We start from the raw sequence: 19,505 nt of genomic DNA, 5'->3' as shown, positions 1-19,505 counted from the left end.
TCGGGCTTATGATGACGTCACTTGCTTGTTAACCTCGTTTGCCTACTGTATGTGGATTATATGTGCCACAGATTACAATACAGGAAAGTGACGTCACCGACCCCATTGCATCGCCATATTGTCAAAGTAGCGTTTTCGCGCGCTATTTAAATATGGAATTTTTAATTTGATATTTTTCAGAAAATATGTACTAGAATGAAAAAAACAACTTTTACTGGGCTCCTTAACCTCTACTAGATAATATAAAATGGATTTTAAAAACAAGTCAAATAGCCTATTGAACGTTAATCAAATAAAATCTCAAAAAAATGAAGCTCACAAAATGAATAAAACCAAAATTATTAATTAGAGATTATACATTATATAGATTCATTTCAAAATTAATATAAACCGATTGCTGTTATTTGCAATAAATATCTTATTAAATTATGCACCAGAAACTCGGCTACGATTGTATGATACCTTAGTATCGTTAATGACGATAAATGTCAGCGAGATAAGAGCTTTGGTCTCACCGGCTCCGCTCGCCGACGATTTGCATAATCTAAGACCGTAATCAATGGTTTTTATGCTGATTATGGTTAAATTAAGCGTGTTTTGATTTTGAGACTGCCCATTTGTTACTGTTAAAATTATGCATATTTTTGACGTTTTTTATTTTTTTTTATTTGTTCTTTTGGATTTTGTGGTCGTATATATTGTTGTATGCTTACATTAACATACATTAACAGCCTGTAAATTTCCCACTGCTGGGCTAAGGCCTCCTCTCCTTTTTGAGGAGAAGGTTTGGAGCATATTCCACCACGCTGCACCAAAGCGGGTTGGTGAATACACGTGTCAGAATTTCGTTGAAATTAGACACATGCAGGTTTCCTCACTGTGTTTTTCTTCACCGCCGTGCACCAGATGAATTATAAACACAAATTAAGCACATGAAAATTCAGTGGTGCTTGGGTGGGTTTGAACCCGCAATCATCGGTTAAGATGCACGCGTTCTAACCACTGGGCCATCTGTTATCATCTGTGTCTGTGGGCTGTCTGGGCTGTATGCTTAATAATGGCTCTTTTTTGGACTAACCAAGACGCTTTGGTCTTGAAACATTTTATGGATATTTTGGTAGATATAGAAACAACTGCATTTGTTTTTTTTTGCTTGTAGATGAGAAAATAAATTATAAAGCGTTATCATAGTACATTCCTTAATTAACGTTTAATTTTTGCTTATCTATTTTATTTACACAAAAACCCATTAAAAAGAACTAATTATTTTACTCTTTGTTAATATTACGAGTTAACTTTTAAATAATAATTGAATATACATATTTTAAAATGCATCTTCACAATTAACCTAAATTATATCTATCTAATTTACATACAAATAGAATATGTTTAAAACGGAGAATAACTCAACCTTATGTAAAATTATAATTACGTAACGATCTAATTGTAAAAATCCTTAAGATGATTTTATAATCTGTACTAAAAACAGAGAGATTAGAGATTTTTTTATAGTATATAATATAGTTATATAAATAACTTCGAAGTTGCACCATTTTAAATTTAGACTATTGATTAGCGAGAATCTCATGTTCTCTTAGTGTCTATAACACATTACACAATATAATCACAGTGTACAGTCGGCTGCGAATAATTTAAGCGGTCGTATTCGTCTTATCAACGTCCGGACGGAACACGTCACTCTCCGATGATATGTCTAACGTTCCGCCTATTATTAGTGATTCAGTGATTCTAACGGATGAACGAAAGTGGCAGCTAATGAGGAAACTGTGTTCCTAGCTTGAGATAGCTTTTAACATGTTTTTTTTTTTTTAATTATTTTGACGTGTACCTGCACTGAGGCGCAAAATATTCTGCCAATGGTATTATATGTGATGGAAATGACACTGGATTGAAAACTTTGAATTATAATTGATTAGTTATAACGATTTTTTTGCCGGAAAGCCGAAAACAGAGAACACAATCATGAATAGAAGGACAAAGTGTGCATAGCACCACATAATAAAAACTTGCCACAAGTGGCTATATTTATAGTTACAGTGTTATTGGTAATTCGACGTATTCACGTCAGGAGGTGATAGGGGTGACTATTTGCTATAATTTTAACCCCCATATGCATAATGCAAAAGTGAACTATTTTTGAGTAATCACGTTTTTTAGATTTTTTCAAAATAAGTCAAAATTGCAACTTCAAAACTTATTAAAAAAAAAGTTTCGATTAAAATATACTTTTTTCTTCTGATTTATAAAAACGATTAAACACTGGATATTTTTCAATATTTAAACAATAATTATCGGTCCAAATTTAAAAATGCGAGACTCTCGCTTGTTGAAATTATTTTAAAAATTTTAAAAATTGGAATATGGAAATATGATCATCCGGTATGTATAGATTACGAAATACGAAATTACGAAACGAAATTTCGGCGCTACAGCAATGGAAATTGTCTTAGCGGTAAATTATCTAAGACATTTAAAAAACTACTAAATAAGTTACCGTATCATGGGAATTAGTTGCCACTTATTTCTTCCGGCTACCAAAACTGAGTGATTAACCCTAATTAGTTGAAACTGAACGATATAAATACAATCTCAAAGCAATAAAATGACCATATACGATAAGAATACTTTTATTAATATAAAATAGTAGATTAACCAATTTATAATATGGCAAAACGAATGTTACTGTACTAATTTAATATTAAACTTTCACACATATAAATACATATCTACTTACTAAAAATGCTGTATAATTGATTTAAAACATTTTTTCTAGCGAAAGCATCTTTAGTGGAGTTCTTGACTATATTACAAAGACACAAGCATATTTTATACAAGCTTTTAATTGTATAAATATATATCTATAATTAATAAAATTAATAACAATAATGTAACGGGTCTTAAGATATCAATCTATAATACAAAAAAAAGTACAGACGCAAAAGTCTATTGTAAAAGAAATATAAAGATATGCATATTATAGATATAGATATTTAGGAGATTCCTTTATCCATACAATAAGGTTAGAACTACCTAATAAATAAAAAAAAAACAAAACAAAAGCGCACTAATCTGAATTAAACTGCCATGTATTTTTCTTTTTGGACTCTGACAGTGCGGTCGATATCGGCGTTAAAAGTGTTTGTTCTGTGTTTTATTTGGACTTGTAAACTAAACTGAGTAAGTAGTTTATTTATCATCATTACATATAATAAAAGAAAGTCGCTTACCGCTGTCTGTCCCTATGCATGCTTAGATCTTTAAAATTACACAACGGATTTTAATGCGTTTTTTTTAAATAGATATATTGATTCAAAAGGAAGGTTTATATGTATAATACATGCACAATATTAATATAATAGTAGAGAAACACTGATAATTTTAGAGGTTTCCAAAGTGTAAACACATTTTTGCGCTTACATTACAAATGCTTTTTTTTTTAAATATATTTCACTTCTGGACGCTAAATTGAATTGATGGATTTCTTAAACATAGCGTAAGTTTCAACAAAATAATTTTAGTTCAAACGTGTTACTTTATTTAAGCCGTCTGGGCTACCACCAACTCGTCAAATTTTCTACCTGCAAACAGCAATACCTAGTGTCAGTGTGGTCCTGCTTGAAATGTGAGTAAGTTTAACTACATTTTTTTTTAATAAAATAAATCTTGGACAACATCACATACATTACTCTGATCCCAACGTAAGTAGCTAAAGTACTTGTGTTATGGAAAATCAGAAGTAACGATGGTACCACAAACATCCAGACCGAAGATAACATAGAAAATTAATGAAATTTTTCTACATCGACTCGGTCGGGATTCGAACCCGGGACCTCGGAGTGGCGTACCCATGAAAACCGGTGTACACACTACTCGACTACGGAGGTCGTATAACTACAGGCACAGGGGATTACATTTAAGTTCCCAAGTCTGGTGGCGCATTGGATATATGTGGCATTTTTAATATTTTCACACCTCCCGCCCATTAAGTCGTTTGACATTTGTGATTTTTCAGGAGAGCGATTTTTAACTTTCATCTTTGAATTGCTCAGCCACCAAATACAAGTTTGTGATTAATTTTGGAACACAGCACTGATTTAAGGTTAGAGAATATAATAAGGCTTTATCATTGAATTAAAACTTTATATTTTTAGTAAAAACGGGTAAAAATAAAAACTTATGACTTTATTCTTCTTGTCACAGGGTCTTTCACTTTAATATGAAACGACGCAAATAATCGTAAGTTTTAGTTACGACGTATAATCCTAAATATATAATCACGCATAAATCATCGCATCATCCGTGTTGCAAGGTTTTGCGTCGGACATCTGTAATTTTTTCACAAAACATTAAAATATAAAAGACAAACAGTTTCTTGTATTATTATATTTTTAAACACCGTAGTAATATTTTTTTCTTTTTACGTTGTACGACGTCGGAACTGAACCATGGTTCACTTGTAAGCGCTCTACTAGATCAACGCAAACCCTCACCGACTACGTTCTGAGCCGAGGTGCGATCTTATAGGAGACACCCTCAGGACGAACGTCACTCTCGAGCCCAAAAGGGTTCACCTTAAGGCAGAGTCTTAGCACTCGCCCCAACGTTCGGTGACGCTGTAAAGGCCAGTAGGGCCAACAGCAATACACAAATACAGATAAAAAAAAAATCAACGCAAATCATGGCAACCGAGGACTCAACTAAGTATATAGACGCAGCGCGGGACTTTAAATATGACCATTAGCGAGTTAAAATCTCGATATTCAGAGAAAATATGAAAAGATGGTTTTCACGGATGTGTAGTATTTATATAATATTACATGATAGTACCAAAATCGCATTTTGCCAAAAAAAAGGACGTGCTTTTTGCGTGGAGGGTGTCGATTTTGTTACAGTACCAATGTCTAAAGTGGTGATCACTTACTTTCAAGTGGCTGTTTTGTCAGTCGGCCTACCTGATGACATCTTAATATTGCCGCTTCAAGCCCGAGCAAGCACAGCTGGGCTTAATTTGAGATAATTATTAATGTCATGCACTGAAGTGAAGGTAAACGTAATTAAACCTACATTTGTCACCAATCAGAATGTAAGCAGGGTGTTGTAATTATTTCCAAGCCCAAAAGGAATGAAAGCCTTTAAGAACATAACGTAGAGTTTGAACCTATTCAAATAAATAATAACTTTCATTTCTATGTAAGGCGAATTTGATGAAATTTGGTACGAAGCAAGGTAGAACCCGACAGCTTCTTGGATTTTACGAAGCTCAATCCCTAAGACGGTAATACGAGGGTTGGAAGTTTGTGTTTTATAATTTTTGCACGAGTAAAGCCGCAGGTTCAGCTAGTATGTTATAAAAATAAGGAAATAATTATTTTTTTCGTTCCTTGTAAAGTTAATAAATAATAGTAATTTTGACATACGATTTAACTTAACAATAAATTATTTTATTAAAGCTTCAGATAAAATAATATACGTCTTCAGTTATATATTATTGAATGTTAAATATATTATATTATGTATATTAAGACAAAACGACACCAACAATTTATACTACGCTAACTCGAAAGTGTGCGCACTCTCCGCTAATAATTGTTAGCGTAATTTAAATCGATTGATTTCAAAAATTGCCTTTAGTTAGCGTTGCATAAATTTGTAACTTCGTTAATTTTGTATATTTCTTCACGATTTTATTAATACATATAAAATAACATATTTTAAGCAACTTGGCACAAAAAAACGATTTTCACTAAAATTCAAGTTAGCGTAGTATAAATTGTAGGTGTCGAAAAGACATTTTCAAACAATGATTCTTCGTCCAAACCGCAAAGTTGTAAGCGAGTAGTAATTCGTAACAGTTGATATATTTTATGCGCCGGCGCAGAACCAGCTTCGTGGAACAATAATAATAATCGACGCAAGTACACTGAATGGGAAATAAATTATACCCGAAGGAAAAATAGGGTTGGGTTGTGGTCGGTATTAAATATCGATAATATCGATAGATTGTGAAAATTACAATAGTATGTATTTGTAATTAATATTAATCTTCAATAATAACATCTTCCTCATTACTTTCTTTTTTTGCTTCATTTCTTGCATAATATTGCATAATCATTATCATTGCATTGCAAAATACAGTAAATTCTTTCATAGCATGAAATGTCATTCATATATGATAGAAAACTATGTTTTATTATAAAATATTATTTGTTAAATTTTAAAATATAAACATCGATTAATGTCGATGAATTACATCACTCGCATCGCCTGCAGCGACGTGTAGGGAACGACGATCGCAATTTTATCTGTGCCTCTGCGCCTGCGCCGCTCGCTTATTAAATCCTTCCGTCCCGCCCTAATGCCGCCATTAGGGGCAATATAATAAAATGCACCGGCCAAGATCGATGAGCGGCCCAGCGATGTTATTATATTGACATTAACATTACGAACAGAAAACGATGAACAAATGACTGAATGAAAAGAAAATAATATTTATACGTAATTCATTACATATGAATTGTAATTTAATAATTAAAACGTAATAAAAGCAAGGTTACAAAGCGAACAAAGCGCTAGGAGTTTTTCAATAATGCTACGGTCTTATAGTTTTCTACGGTAATGTTTTTAACGTCTCGACACAATCGGTAATGTTACGACACTATATTTGTCACATAAAATTTATAGTTTTAAAGTTTGAGGGATGTATGTGAATAAACAAAATTAATTCTTGGAAATATTGCCTTATTGTTTGTCGATTGAATGAAAATGCTAACAAGTTTGTTCGTTTGTTTATATAATAGAAGGCGTTAATCTTAGGATATACTAGTCCGATTTGAAAAGGGAATTCTTATGTTATAATGTCTATTTATTGAGAAAGAGTATCTAAAATTATATACTATATAACATAACAGGCAGCGTAGCAGCTATAGCAGATCCGTCCCTTAAAAGGATTAAAAAGGCCAAAGCGCCAAAATTATAATTTTCAGAAATGAGGTTGACTGTTAAGTAAACCTCATTTCTTAAGTAGGTACGATATGCATATATTGTCACAGGATAGCTGACCACCGTCAATATACTATAATATCAAAGTAAACAAGAATCTAATAAAGACTGAATTATTAATAACGATGACTTTAAAATGTCTGCATTTATGTTTATAGTTATTCAATTTATATTCATCGACTGTAAATATTATAAATTGTCAAACATTAAACAACAAAAATAATTATTCAAGACATTAAGCCGACTTGAGAATAATGATCACGCTAGCTTCATTGCGAAGTTTATGCTCTATGAAGACGTAGACATAAAGTTATGGCTATGCAAGAACGGTTTTACGAGCCGCGGCGTCTCTTTGAACTAAAGGTTAGCACTTAGTGCTAGAAATAGCGTGTATTGCGTGCAGTAATAAATAAACATGACCCAATTCTTTAGTCAAATTATTCTTGTGTAATGAATTAGGATAAAGCGGCATGGTCCATACGAAATAAGTTCCGTTCGGATTTGGAATAAGGTAAAAATAAGACAGTTTTGAATATTTTTAGTGTACCTTGATTGATGAAGCCATTACCAAAACTTTAAAAAGTAAAGTATTAATGAAACCCAGCCTCACAGTTGGGAACAGAGTTTCGCTCTTGCATACTGTCATTTTATGAATCTTGATCTCTGTATCAAATGTCATGACTTGCAGCATTCCCGATTTCGTGGGTCAAAATATAGGTTATTTTCAAAATTATTTTTAAAAACATCTATAATTTTTCACACACAAATACTTATCTTGTGGAATATTATCTAAAACTTCTGCTCAAAAGTACAAACTATAACCATCAATTTTTACATTAAAAGATAATATAGTTTTTAAACAAATTTTAAATACTAGATGAACCTGCGTCTTTACTCGCGCGAAATTATAAAACACAAAATTTCAAGCCCCGTTTTACCTCTTTTTGTAGTTTCTTAAAACCTTTTACCAACGTTTCAAGTCTGTAGGTGTTATAGTTTCTGAGATTTCGTGATAAATCTGTGCGTTGTATTTCGTTTTTATATATATAGATTTGAAGTTGTATATTCAATGTTGCATAGCCCGCTGCGCTTATGACTATAACTAAAGCGACTCAACGCCGGTGTCTCAAAGATGAGCTATTGCAATTCTGAACACGCCCGTCTATTCATAGCCATTTCGCGCTTGTATCAGCATATTATATAAATAATTATAATATGTAAGTATATATGCAAGTTGTGTAGCCGTAGCGGCGATACGAACGAACTTATAAGTATATTAAGTATTTATGGTTTCAATATTTATATTAAAACATGTGAATTTTAACTGTTAGGAAATGAAATCAAAATCCTTTATTCAATATGAGCACTTATTGCTTCTATATTGATTGATAATTGTCAATTTATAAACTGCTACTGTTTCGGAAAAGAAATAACATGAAAAACCTGAGAGGAACTGGAGAAAGAAACTCAGCGGTATTTTTTTGTCTGTTTGTCATTCCAATTCAATTTAATAAAGGAATAGTCAGGAGGCGATCATTTAATTCAAAAGGTGGCTATCTACCATGTACTTAACAGGTGCGTAACCTTTTGAATACAATCATTATCCATTATTATTTTTTACATTCTTACCTCAACATTTTTTAAATTTGGCACCAGAGGCATTGTGAACGTTTCCTGGGATCCTGTTGTAAAACGTACTTACATTGCTCGGCAAAAGAGTTATTGACTCTATGCAATCGAGTTATAGACGTTATTGGTTTGCGTTTTTTCCACAGACACATACTATTACCAAATATGTATAGAGAAGCAAATGTAGACATTGTGCTTTAATTAAATTTGTTATTGTGCCTTAACAGTTCTTTAGCTTCTCGGCAATAGATTACACGATAATCCTTTTCTGCAGTACTACCGTAACGTACCGCGTAGACATCATACTGTAAAAGAAACTAAAATATACTTAGCGAGCCGTGTCAAGTCTTGGTTTTTTAACTGCAAAAGCCGCAGAGCTAAGTCTACTCGCCATTCCGTCTATACGGGGATCCCATTGCAACTTGATATCAACAGTGGGACCAATAAAATCAGCTGACTCAACTGAATCTATCGATTCCCAAATAATAAGTACATCAGATTTTACTACTTTTGAATTTCATTGCTAATATAATAAGTCAAAAGGTCGAGCACAAGACCTCTAATTCCATTTTGATATAGTTTCCGGACCAGAATGTCATCAAAAGCTTTGGATGAATCACAAAAAAATGCCAAGACATCCTGTGACTCTTCCCAGACTTTATATATTCTTAATAGGCTTGAAAACTGCGTCGGGACCCGTAAACACATATAAAAATAACCATACATATGTGGGTCGAACCCACTGTAGACGAAGAATTATATATACTTTTAATTATATTCTGTAATTGTAGACAATTTGCAGGTACATCATTAAAAAAAAGTTTTTAATAGCAAATTCTCATATCTACGAATAAGTTATATTTTATTGTAAATCGTATCCTCATATGTATGTATGTGTATTAGTAGAATTGAGTACAAAACTATTTTAAACTGTTTTCCGAGTTCATATAAAATTGGTATTACTTAATACATTTTATACATAACTCATATATCTTTATACGAACATGAACGACCGCATTGAGAGAGCATCATTTTTGAACTTTGATCGAAAAAAAACTAAAGTTCAAAATTTACTATGAAAAACTAAACACGATAAGCGGTTTACTGAGCTATATGATTCCATGTAACCAAATTCTTCTTGTAATAGCATACGTTCACGATTTTGTAAAGTATAATAAGATCGACGATCGTTTCCGATGCAAAATTTTTATTCTGAAGTACTACACTAATATAAGAAAGAATATATTACTTATTTATCCCATAATATAGGAACGCATGTACCATGTGAGTATTTCACCTTATTCGTCATTAAGCAATCTGTCGAACATAAACAATAATCCCTACTAATATTATAAATGCAAAAGTAACTCTGCCTGTGAACTCTTCACGAGTAAGCCAATTTAGATGAAATTTCGTATGGAGATAATCCCAGGAAAGGAAATAGTTTAGTTATATTACGGCAATAATCTCTTAAGGGCGTGAAAGTTTGTATAGGGAATCAATCATTTCTTAAGTAAGGAATATATAACTTATTATTGTGAATTTTTGACCAATCAGCTATATTAGAATATACCTACTTAGTTTTATAAATTTCGCGAAGGTAAAGCGACGAGTTCAGCTAGTATAATATAAACTTCATGAAACCTTTAAAACAGAAATTTAATTAGTTTAATTAGTGAATGAAAAATATTTTGAATGAGTTCCAACGTACCGAATGTCCGACAAATTCCAAGTTAGTTATTCATTACGCAACTACTTTTGTTTATCAACACAGTAAACCTTAAATTAATATAAAATTTTATAGACCTTGCTAAGATCCAGTCAGGGTAATGAACTTTATTCAAGTAAGCTTTTGTGAGTACTTTTGAATTATAATTTTACATGATTAAGTTAAATTAAAGCTACTCTCTGAGCTTATTGATCCGCGCTTTTTCAATAGGTGTATTTCGACATACGGGGCAGGATTTCATTCAACGCACGCAAGTTACCTAGTGGAGTGTTGTCCAGATGTTTGGGTAATATCGGGTGGGTTAATAAAGAACTTCGGATTTATTTTATTTCAAAGAATTGAAGTAAATTTATCATTTCATTGTCTCAAATCACAACATTTACATTCTAGATGACAACAATAAACAAAGAAAATAACAATTTAATTTAATTCCTGTAAAGCGAATAAATAGATAAATAAACATAATTTTATATTACAAATATATTTTTACACTGGCAATACATTTTATCCATTAGTAACACTACGACGGCATCATGCCCTGACTCCTCTTCCACTGGGCACCTTGTCTCCTATTGTGGTTGCCTCGTGAAGATTTGTGTTTTTCCTTTTTATCCCGGTTCATGAGGGTTTCTTTCTCCTGACCATGACCTTTAGGTTTACCGATTACGTCAATATTCCTGTAATAGAAATTAAGTTTAAATATATATTTTTTAAACTAAAGCATAAAATCAGTCTGTCTTTTTAAAGTTTTAATAAAAATTATTCAAATAATTACAGACTAAAATAAAAAAAATCTTTCATAGGAATAGATTTAAGTGTATATGATTACGTTTACTAATATGAGGAATTTATGCATTATTACCAAGGAGTCTTATTTTTTTTTAAACCAAATGCATTTAAACGCAAAGGAAAATTGGATGCAATAGTGTTTTACCGATCGTAATTAATATTATAAATGCGAAAGCGAATTTATTTATTTGATTACACTTTCACGTCTTATCTACTCGACAGTATAGACACTAAATAATCCCCCGCCCCCCTCACACGCGTGCGAAGTCGAGGGTGGAAACAAGTCTATCTACAAGAATAGTAAATAGCTAACTTGCAACTTATAACTGACAGCTATTATGAAATTTCAGTCGGCTTTAATGACCGTTTCTAAAACCATCTGTCTCATCGTGGTCCTCACCTGGCGGGCGGCGGGCGGCCCCCCCTCCCCCGCCGAGCCTGTACGTTGGCTTCTCTGCGCGCGCGCAACTCTTCTGGATTTACGCAGAAGTTCATCTTACTTCTACTGGGCGTTTCCTCTTCCACTTCTTCCGATTCTTCGGACTCCTCCTGCTGAAAAACATTTCTATACATCCTAATATTTTAAATGCGCTGAAACAGAATTACTAATTAAAGTATCGGCCGTGACATATCTATCCAGTGGTCAGAACTTGCCGGCTTACCCTTGACGGGGCCGCTGGGCTGTGTACTTACTCATATCTGACTTTCAAATATATATTTTACGAAGTTTGGTTTTACAATTGCAATTTTATTCATAATTATGATGTTCTTCTTACTATGTTATGAAAGTACCATCAACCCATTCCAAGAGAACTATTCAACGACGATTAATTTTCCTAATTTTGGGCTCTGAGCGTCCGCTACGGGCGCCGATGGCTACTCACGGGCGGCCCGGCGGGCGTGCGCAGCGCCCGCGGGGTGACGAAGGGTCGGCGGCCGTCGTCGGTGGCGTCGGCGGCGGGCGACACGCCGTCCGAGTCGTACGTGTCGTCGTACTCGTCGGAGTACATCGCTTCTTCATCGCACACCAGACTGTTTTATATTTTTTTAAATAATTATCATAGCTTCTGGTATTCTTTACATATAAAAAAAAATGAAACAACAACGTACAAAATCAATTTCAATTGAACTAATGTCTAAATCTTATTACATCTTCACTTATACCCAACCACTAGAAGACAAAAGCCAAACCAAGAACATTTGACATCCAATTGACGCGATATCATTCGACGTCGAATTCGATGTCGAGAGCCTGAATAGTCTATGATATTCATTATGGCTTTGGGAAAAAAATGCGTTTTAAACGTCGACGAAGCGATCGGAACTTTGGAAGTTAATTTTAAGTGAATTAAACTTGTTAAGTGGTACAGTGTTGTAACATAAATAAAGATATATTAATTAAGAATGTTGTTTAATGTATAACAAAGCTAAGAAAATTGGATGGAATATGTTTATATTAATTCTTATTTTTTTCAATTAATAGGCTATAGAATTAAATATACATACATACAAACATTACTTTTATCAGGACTGTACACAATTACACACACGCACACAACCTAACGTCGGACCGGCACAGTTACGATATTTGCATATCAGCAACAAAATTAATAACAAAAATTAACTCACTTGTATTTGCTGTATATATCTGCTCTGTTTTTAACTTCGGTCTTATCGTTGAGCATATCCTTTAGATCTTTGTACTTCTCCTTCTTCTTACCCACGTGTATCTTGGACAGGTCCACGTCATCTCTAGTCATGATGTCGAACTGGTCTCCGTCGAAGACGTTCAATCTCTCTATACCAGTTTCCAAATATTTCCGGTCCACTGGGTCTTCTGGTATAATTGGAAGACTTGTATCTAACCCTATAAATTATAATGGTATTTAATAAGATATTAACGTTTAGATCAAACACACTAATCTATTCCAACAACAGAAATCGTAAAGACAAATAAACAGGTATTAAATTGACGTGATGTCATTGGTCGAGGTCTTGAAAAATCTATGATATTCATTATGGATTCGCGAAGTAATGGAATGCATGAAATGCACGATAACCTATCGTAAAATCGGCAATTACCAATCAAAACAAAACATAATTTTATTTTTTAATTAGCAAGGATTGTAATATAACCGTTCAAACGTAATTAAAGCCTTATAAATTTCTTAAGGCCTACTCGACTTTCAGAAATTATAAAATTAAATACTAAATTAAAAATCGGTAAACAAGCAAAATGTAAGGAAAATATAGATAAATAATCGAACATACGATGTATAAATGTTGAAAACTGACGATCTTTCTCTGGACATGAGCTGCGACGAGCTTCTACCTACGCACTCATTAGAAGACTCACCTCGGAGAGAATCAGCTAGATTATCTTCTAAGATCGCATTGATAACTCGCTCGGCATTATGCCCGTAATGCTGTAAACATTTCAATATAAACCCATCTCCTAAATGAGGTAGGATATCCTTCACTTCGCATATCAACGACTGATCTCTGACGTTGTCTGGTATTTCGTTGTCTCTGGAAGGTCCCGGCTCATTGTCTACGACCTCGACATTGCCATTGGTTAATAATTTGTTATTATCATTAAGTACTTCCGGTATCGGATCATCAATGTCGGAATAGACAGCTTGGAGAATATAATCGGTTTTAACGGTGTCTCTGATGGTAAGTTTAGGAGATATAATTTAAGTAATTTTATTTGTATCTTAAAAACTATTTTGTTTATAACCGTACATGGCCCAATGGTCAGATATCATTAATCTTAATAATTATTGTAATCTATTTAAATTATGCGGCGTTTACCTATAACCAGCTTATAATTTTGTTTTAGTAGTTTATAAGTTTGTAACTGATATACATATAAACATAAGTTGTTGGTAAATATTCTAAAAGAAAAAAAAATGCATAATCATTATTCATAACGTTGATATTCATCTTGTTGAATTGTCAAATGATTTTTATAGGCATAACTTAATCTCTTGTAAATAGAATTTTATATGTATATTGCTATAAAAGATTTGCCTACTACTGATCTGTAATACTTTGGTTGATTATCAATTTAACATTTTCTGTGACAGTCTCTTAAAATATTTATTCGGTGAAATAAATTTAAGCGAGGCTCTCCTTTATTCAACATTAATCTCCTATACATATGCTTGGAAGTGATGGGAAATATCCTGAGGACAGATGCATACGTCGGATGTTCTGCCACCTGTGTTGTGTATCCACCGTACTCTTAAGAGAAGATGTAATCTTGGCCCAGCGGTAAGTAACTTTGCCTTTTATTAAGCTCTCAATCGTAGCGAGATATTTTAAAAGGATACATATCAGGATATGCTTGTTTCAGCAGTTCCAAGTCCTCGTGGACCTGGTAGCAAGCATGGTAGTCCTTGATCAGCAACCGCTCGGACAGAGCATCCATCATAACAGACAGATACGCTTCTACGTTGCTCGCTATATTGCCTCTATGGAACACAAAAATGGCGTTAATTTAAATTCTTCTACATTTAAAATATAGTTTATCCTGACTATCAAAACTACTTATTTTAGAAAGCTGTATTAGAAATGTAGTTTATTTTATAACGGAAGCATCTACTATGAAAGGTTTTTCGGATATTTCTAATATAAGATATTCCCTTCTTTATAGCTGAAATATCTGAAGATATAGGAGGTGTAACTTTGTATTCACTTTATAATTTATTTTGTATATTATTTTATTTATGAAAATAAGTATGATATAATCGTCCTTATTATAACAGCATAAGGACCATTTTTGTTAACAGTATTAGTGTGAAATGTATTAATAACATAAATAATTATGTAACAGTCAATTTATATGTGATTTTTTTTTCTTATCTATCAAGATAATTACTATAAAACCTTATACTACTTTTACATATCCCTTAATTCGAAATTCAAAATAACATTTGATTACTCACTCGCAATTTAAAATAGCATCCTTGTACACAGCCAGGATTTCCTTCAAAGTGTCTATCAGTTCAGCTCTAGCCAAATCTATATACCCCTCCACTTCCGTGTAAGTTACACTGGTCTCATCCCCCACTTCTATAAGCTTTTCATATAGCTGAGGTATTCCATACTCATAAAGTTGGACTATACTGAAAACATGAATTTTTCGAAGAAATAAAATAAAATTATGCTTTATTCAAGTAAAGTCAATTTACAAATTATATTTAAAGCTACCAGTTCGAAATCTTCTGAGACGAAATGATAAGAGACTCAGCAGAAATATGATATTGAATAATCATTTACATATTTGTTATATACCTACTGTATGATACTGTACTGTACTGTATAATATCTAGTCCAATGACTCAATTATAATATTAGTGTACACTTGTTGAAAGTGCCAATTAATATCAATTTTACCTAAGTATCTTATTACGTATGATATAGGCCGACAATTCGATCTCCGTCCAACCGACTAATCGGTTAGTCGGCTAGTCGGCCAAAGTTCTAATCGGCCCACCACTAATGATAATAAATGTTTTATGGCTTATTTATAGCTTTTAGTTTTAAAATATTAACAAAAGTTAATCCTTTTTAAAAGGCATAACCTTCCATATCAAATTTTAATGAAAAAGCTGTTATGAATTGTAGGGGTTACGTCCCTTGTGTTGTGCTGTCTCAGTCACCATTCAAATCAAAACAGAACACATAAAGTATTTAACAGTATTAACATACTGTTTTTACCAATATTACGTCACCAAAATGACTGACAGCATATTTGCAAAAGGGTTTGAAATTAAATTAAATTTTATGGCTAGAAAACAGAAACCTAAAACTATCTTACCTCAAAACAAAATTACTCTTCATCATAATTTCAGCAGTCTTTGGATAGACTTCAACGAATATCCTCAATGTCATTGCTGTGTCGAGCATGTGGATTATCAGGTCCCTGAGTACATTGAACGTGACTTTATCGGTGGGCTTGTTCCCTGAAGGCCGTCTGATCTCCCCGAAACCCATGAACGTTTCCGGAAGATTTGGTGGTTCATCGCTCTCATAGTCTTTGTTCACTTGTAGAATTATGTATTTGAATGCCTAAAACAACTGGTTATTTATACTTTTTATAAAGCTTTATTGATTGTAAGCCGCTTTGTATGATTACTTTCTATGTGAAACATTTATTGGCGCGTTTAGGGGGCAAAATCGATTCACACGCCGTGGAGTCAAACAATATGATACTTTTTTCTGCAGGCATGTCACCTCTAGTCTGGTAAATCTGCGGTATGCATTGAGAATTCTTGAGATCACGTCTTTTCGAATGTCGGCGATTATTATGAAAGTAAAATGTAAGCGAATATAAGTATAGTCTATTCCAATTGAAGAAGGAATAAAAATGAACAAACCTTAAATTTACGTATTTCTTGCAATTTGCTAATAGCTCAGCTATATTGTGCACTACGAACAGTTTTTAATTAATATTTAATTATTTATAATACAACACTGGTCCATTTAACAACTTACATCAACTTAAATTTTACTTCCTAAGTTCCAATAACAGCTTCGTCGACGTTCAATACACAATTTTTTCGAAAATCTACATTGATTCGATTATAAAAGCTCTCTACCTTTTATATCGCGTCTATTCAATATTAAATGTTATTTTGCTTTTTTCCTTTTCTGGTTGGAGTATATAATAAAGGTATAATAATTCTAGTGTAAAAATTTACAGCAAATCACATGGAATATGTAAATCCTTCTTTAATTGGAATATAACATATTTAAGAAATATAAGGACATTGTTTCACCAGCCAATATCAGCTCTGGGCTGTTATATATTAATACTTTTTAGAAAGTTATAATACATATTTACCTCCTGGACAAATATTAATGCTTGTACTACGTCATTCTGGTACTTTGGCTGTATCGAGAACACTGCATTCATTAAATGTGATATGTGCTTAGAGTTGTCCGCGCCATACATCAGACATAAGTCCCATAAAACTGGTATTGTGAATATAAAATTATCATATATTAGATCAGCCAGATACTCTTTGCTCATCCACTGGGTCTGAAAATATAAAATTTCAAATAAAGAACTGATGTTTTTTTTTAATCCAAAATATGCTGATAACTATTTACTACATTAAGAAAAAAAAATTGTTTTTTTTAACAAATAGTAGAATTGTCTTATTGGCTATCACAAAAAAGTTTTGAATGAGTACATATTATAGATATAGATAAAAGACCCACATCAACTGGATTATCATTTTTTGGGTGAAACCAGAACAAACAAACTAATCTTTTATTTCTAACCTCTTTATAATATAACTCATTTTCACTAAGTGCGATATTTGTCTATATTACATATAGAAATACCATTTTTATTATATACAAAAGTATTTTACAATGAAGTTCTCAACACTAATTAGTTTCATTGTCAAAAGAGGAGAAATAATCACCCCCTGGCACCCCCCTAGACCTCTCACTAGTGTCAAAAATCAGAAAGAGATCCAATGCATATTTCCTATTAATAATTAAGAGTAATAAAACCCACCTTACTCTCTTTATTTGTGATTAATCTACTAAAAATGACGAGAATTAATCTTCTTATCTCTTCATACAGCTTTTGAACATCTTTACTATCTTGGGACGCTATGTATGGAGGATTCGCTTCTTGTATAAAAGATATTACCATATCCATACACATTGGATGGTATAATATAGTACTCCAAAATCTGAAAGAGTTATTAGTTTTTTAAATATTATAAAGAAAATTTATGACTTAAAGCTAAAATATATTAGTGGTTAGACCATGTGAAATTTATATGAAGCATGCTCAATGAAATCATTTAAAGCAATTCAAAATATAATATATTCATAATTAAATATTCTTATTTACATACAATAAGTTCATGAGCACCCATAATGGCTATGTTAAAACTAGTGCAGTTGCATGGAGCAGGTGACGGTGACTTAGGACCAAGAAATCAATGCATCTTTCAATAGATTTGAAGAATCAACCAACCAAGCCAACCGCCAAGTGTCAGATAACCATTGCATGCAACCCCACCCCTTATACTCACTCTCACAAAAGTTTAAACAGTGGAAAGAGTTTGTAATTCTTGAATCTAGAGTCATATATATTATCATTTAAAACAGGCTTGTTGCCAGGAAATATGCTACTCTAGTCATGCTGTGCAATATAATAAAAAAAAGTAAAACAAGAATAATATTATGATTACATTTTTCAACATAATTTATATTTTTGTTTTATATTTCAATGTATTAAAAATACTTTTAGCTAATAATATAAATTTAGTTTAGTTTGCAAGCATTTGATAACTGCAACTAAATATATATAAGTTGTAAAAAAAATATATGAATACCTATTTTGTTCTAATTCAAGTAACCACTTGAGATTATCTAAATAAGTCTCCATTTTAGATCTCCAAGCATCCACTGCACCCAAAAGTAATTCAGCACCTGATGGTGGTCTTTCATAGAGTATCAAATCTTTTTTCTCCACCCAATAAGGATCCTGAAATCAATAAACAGCATCTTAATTATTTTTCCTTAACCAAGTAATACTTTAACTTCATATATAAAAACGGTAATTATTAAAAAGTAATGAAATTTATTTAATTTAACAAGTTGTGCAATATTATGAGAAGTCAAATAAAATATAAAAACACATAATTATGTTAAACCTGTAATAATAATGATTTAATTAAAAAAAAATACTTACTATTGCTTTAATAAGCTGTAAAACACCGGAATCGCGCACAGACACTGTTACATTTTCGGCAGGCAAATTTTCAGGATTCTGAAAGACATTTGAAACTTTATTATGTGGCAAATATAACTAAAATATAAATGCAAATAAATTAGATGTTTAATACTAACATTAAACTCGACGCGGCTGTTACTCATATTTGTAAATTATAAATGTATAAAAAGGTGCAAGATGCTAAAAGTTATGTTAAAACTATACAAATTACAAATAACTTGAAATTCTAAAAACCCTTCAACTTTAAACCTTTCAGCTTTTACTATTACTGACAGTGACACTTGACAGCAAAGTATAATTATTATTGTAATTGGTTGATAGTCCAACTTTTATGCCTATTGCCCCTTGACAAGTTATACATTTCCTATATCAAAGATATAAAAATAAGAATATATATCAAAGAAATTCCCCTTAAAATAAAAACAATGCTGCTTTTAGGATAAGTATTGTTATATACCATTTATATTACAAACATAAATGATTATACAATCTTTGAAACACCTTTTAGCAAAAATTTTGGAAAAAAATATACTTCTAAAGCTTGACACCTCCCTCATTATTGGTAATTAA

The 19,505-nt window shown here is 32.3% G+C and overlaps 1 protein-coding gene and 1 long non-coding RNA gene across 3 annotated transcripts in view; both read right to left on the bottom strand.

Moving 5' to 3' along the window:
* The window catches only part of LOC135193734 (uncharacterized), a 149,111-nt gene that overhangs the window by 27,469 nt on the left and 102,137 nt on the right, over positions 1 to 19,505 (bottom strand). The window lies entirely within an intron of this gene.
* Positions 10,790 to 19,208, bottom strand: LOC113400407 (activating signal cointegrator 1 complex subunit 2). 2 transcript variants are annotated; one of them, XM_064217486.1, is made up of 13 exons: positions 19,052 to 19,208; positions 18,894 to 18,971; positions 18,535 to 18,686; positions 17,703 to 17,883; positions 17,019 to 17,216; positions 15,993 to 16,243; positions 15,118 to 15,297; positions 14,503 to 14,643; positions 13,524 to 13,837; positions 12,797 to 13,034; positions 12,052 to 12,199; positions 11,568 to 11,719; positions 10,790 to 11,055 (listed from the first exon to the last, which is right to left on the bottom strand). In XM_064217486.1, the coding sequence occupies exons 1-13, from the start codon at positions 19,076 to 19,078 to the stop codon at positions 10,899 to 10,901; spliced, it is 2,217 nt and encodes a 738-aa protein (XP_064073556.1). In that variant the 5' UTR covers positions 19,079 to 19,208; the 3' UTR covers positions 10,790 to 10,898. The 2 variants fall into 2 exon arrangements, with proteins under 2 accessions (XP_064073556.1, XP_026495747.2); XM_026639962.2 differs by having other exon boundaries at positions 11,568 to 11,716.

The sequence above is a fragment of the Vanessa tameamea genome, chromosome 17 (genome assembly GCF_037043105.1).
Source record: "Vanessa tameamea isolate UH-Manoa-2023 chromosome 17, ilVanTame1 primary haplotype, whole genome shotgun sequence".
NCBI lineage: Eukaryota > Metazoa > Arthropoda > Insecta > Lepidoptera > Nymphalidae > Vanessa > Vanessa tameamea.
The sequence above is the reverse complement of the archived record's forward strand: the minus strand, read 5'-3'. Positions and strand labels throughout refer to the sequence as shown.

Bases quoted from the DNA above. Each gene is read 5' to 3' on its own strand.
- LOC113400407 (XM_064217486.1), bottom strand. From the start codon at position 19,078: ATGAGTAACAGCCGCGTCGAGTTTAAT. The intron at 15,298-15,992 runs GTAAGATAGTTT...TCATGTTTTCAG, and splicing joins AAGAGTAATTTTGTTTTGAG to TATAGTCCAACTTTATGAGT. The intron at 11,056-11,567 runs GTGAGGACCACG...TTTCTATTACAG, and splicing joins GGCCGCCCGCCGCCCGCCAG to GAATATTGACGTAATCGGTA.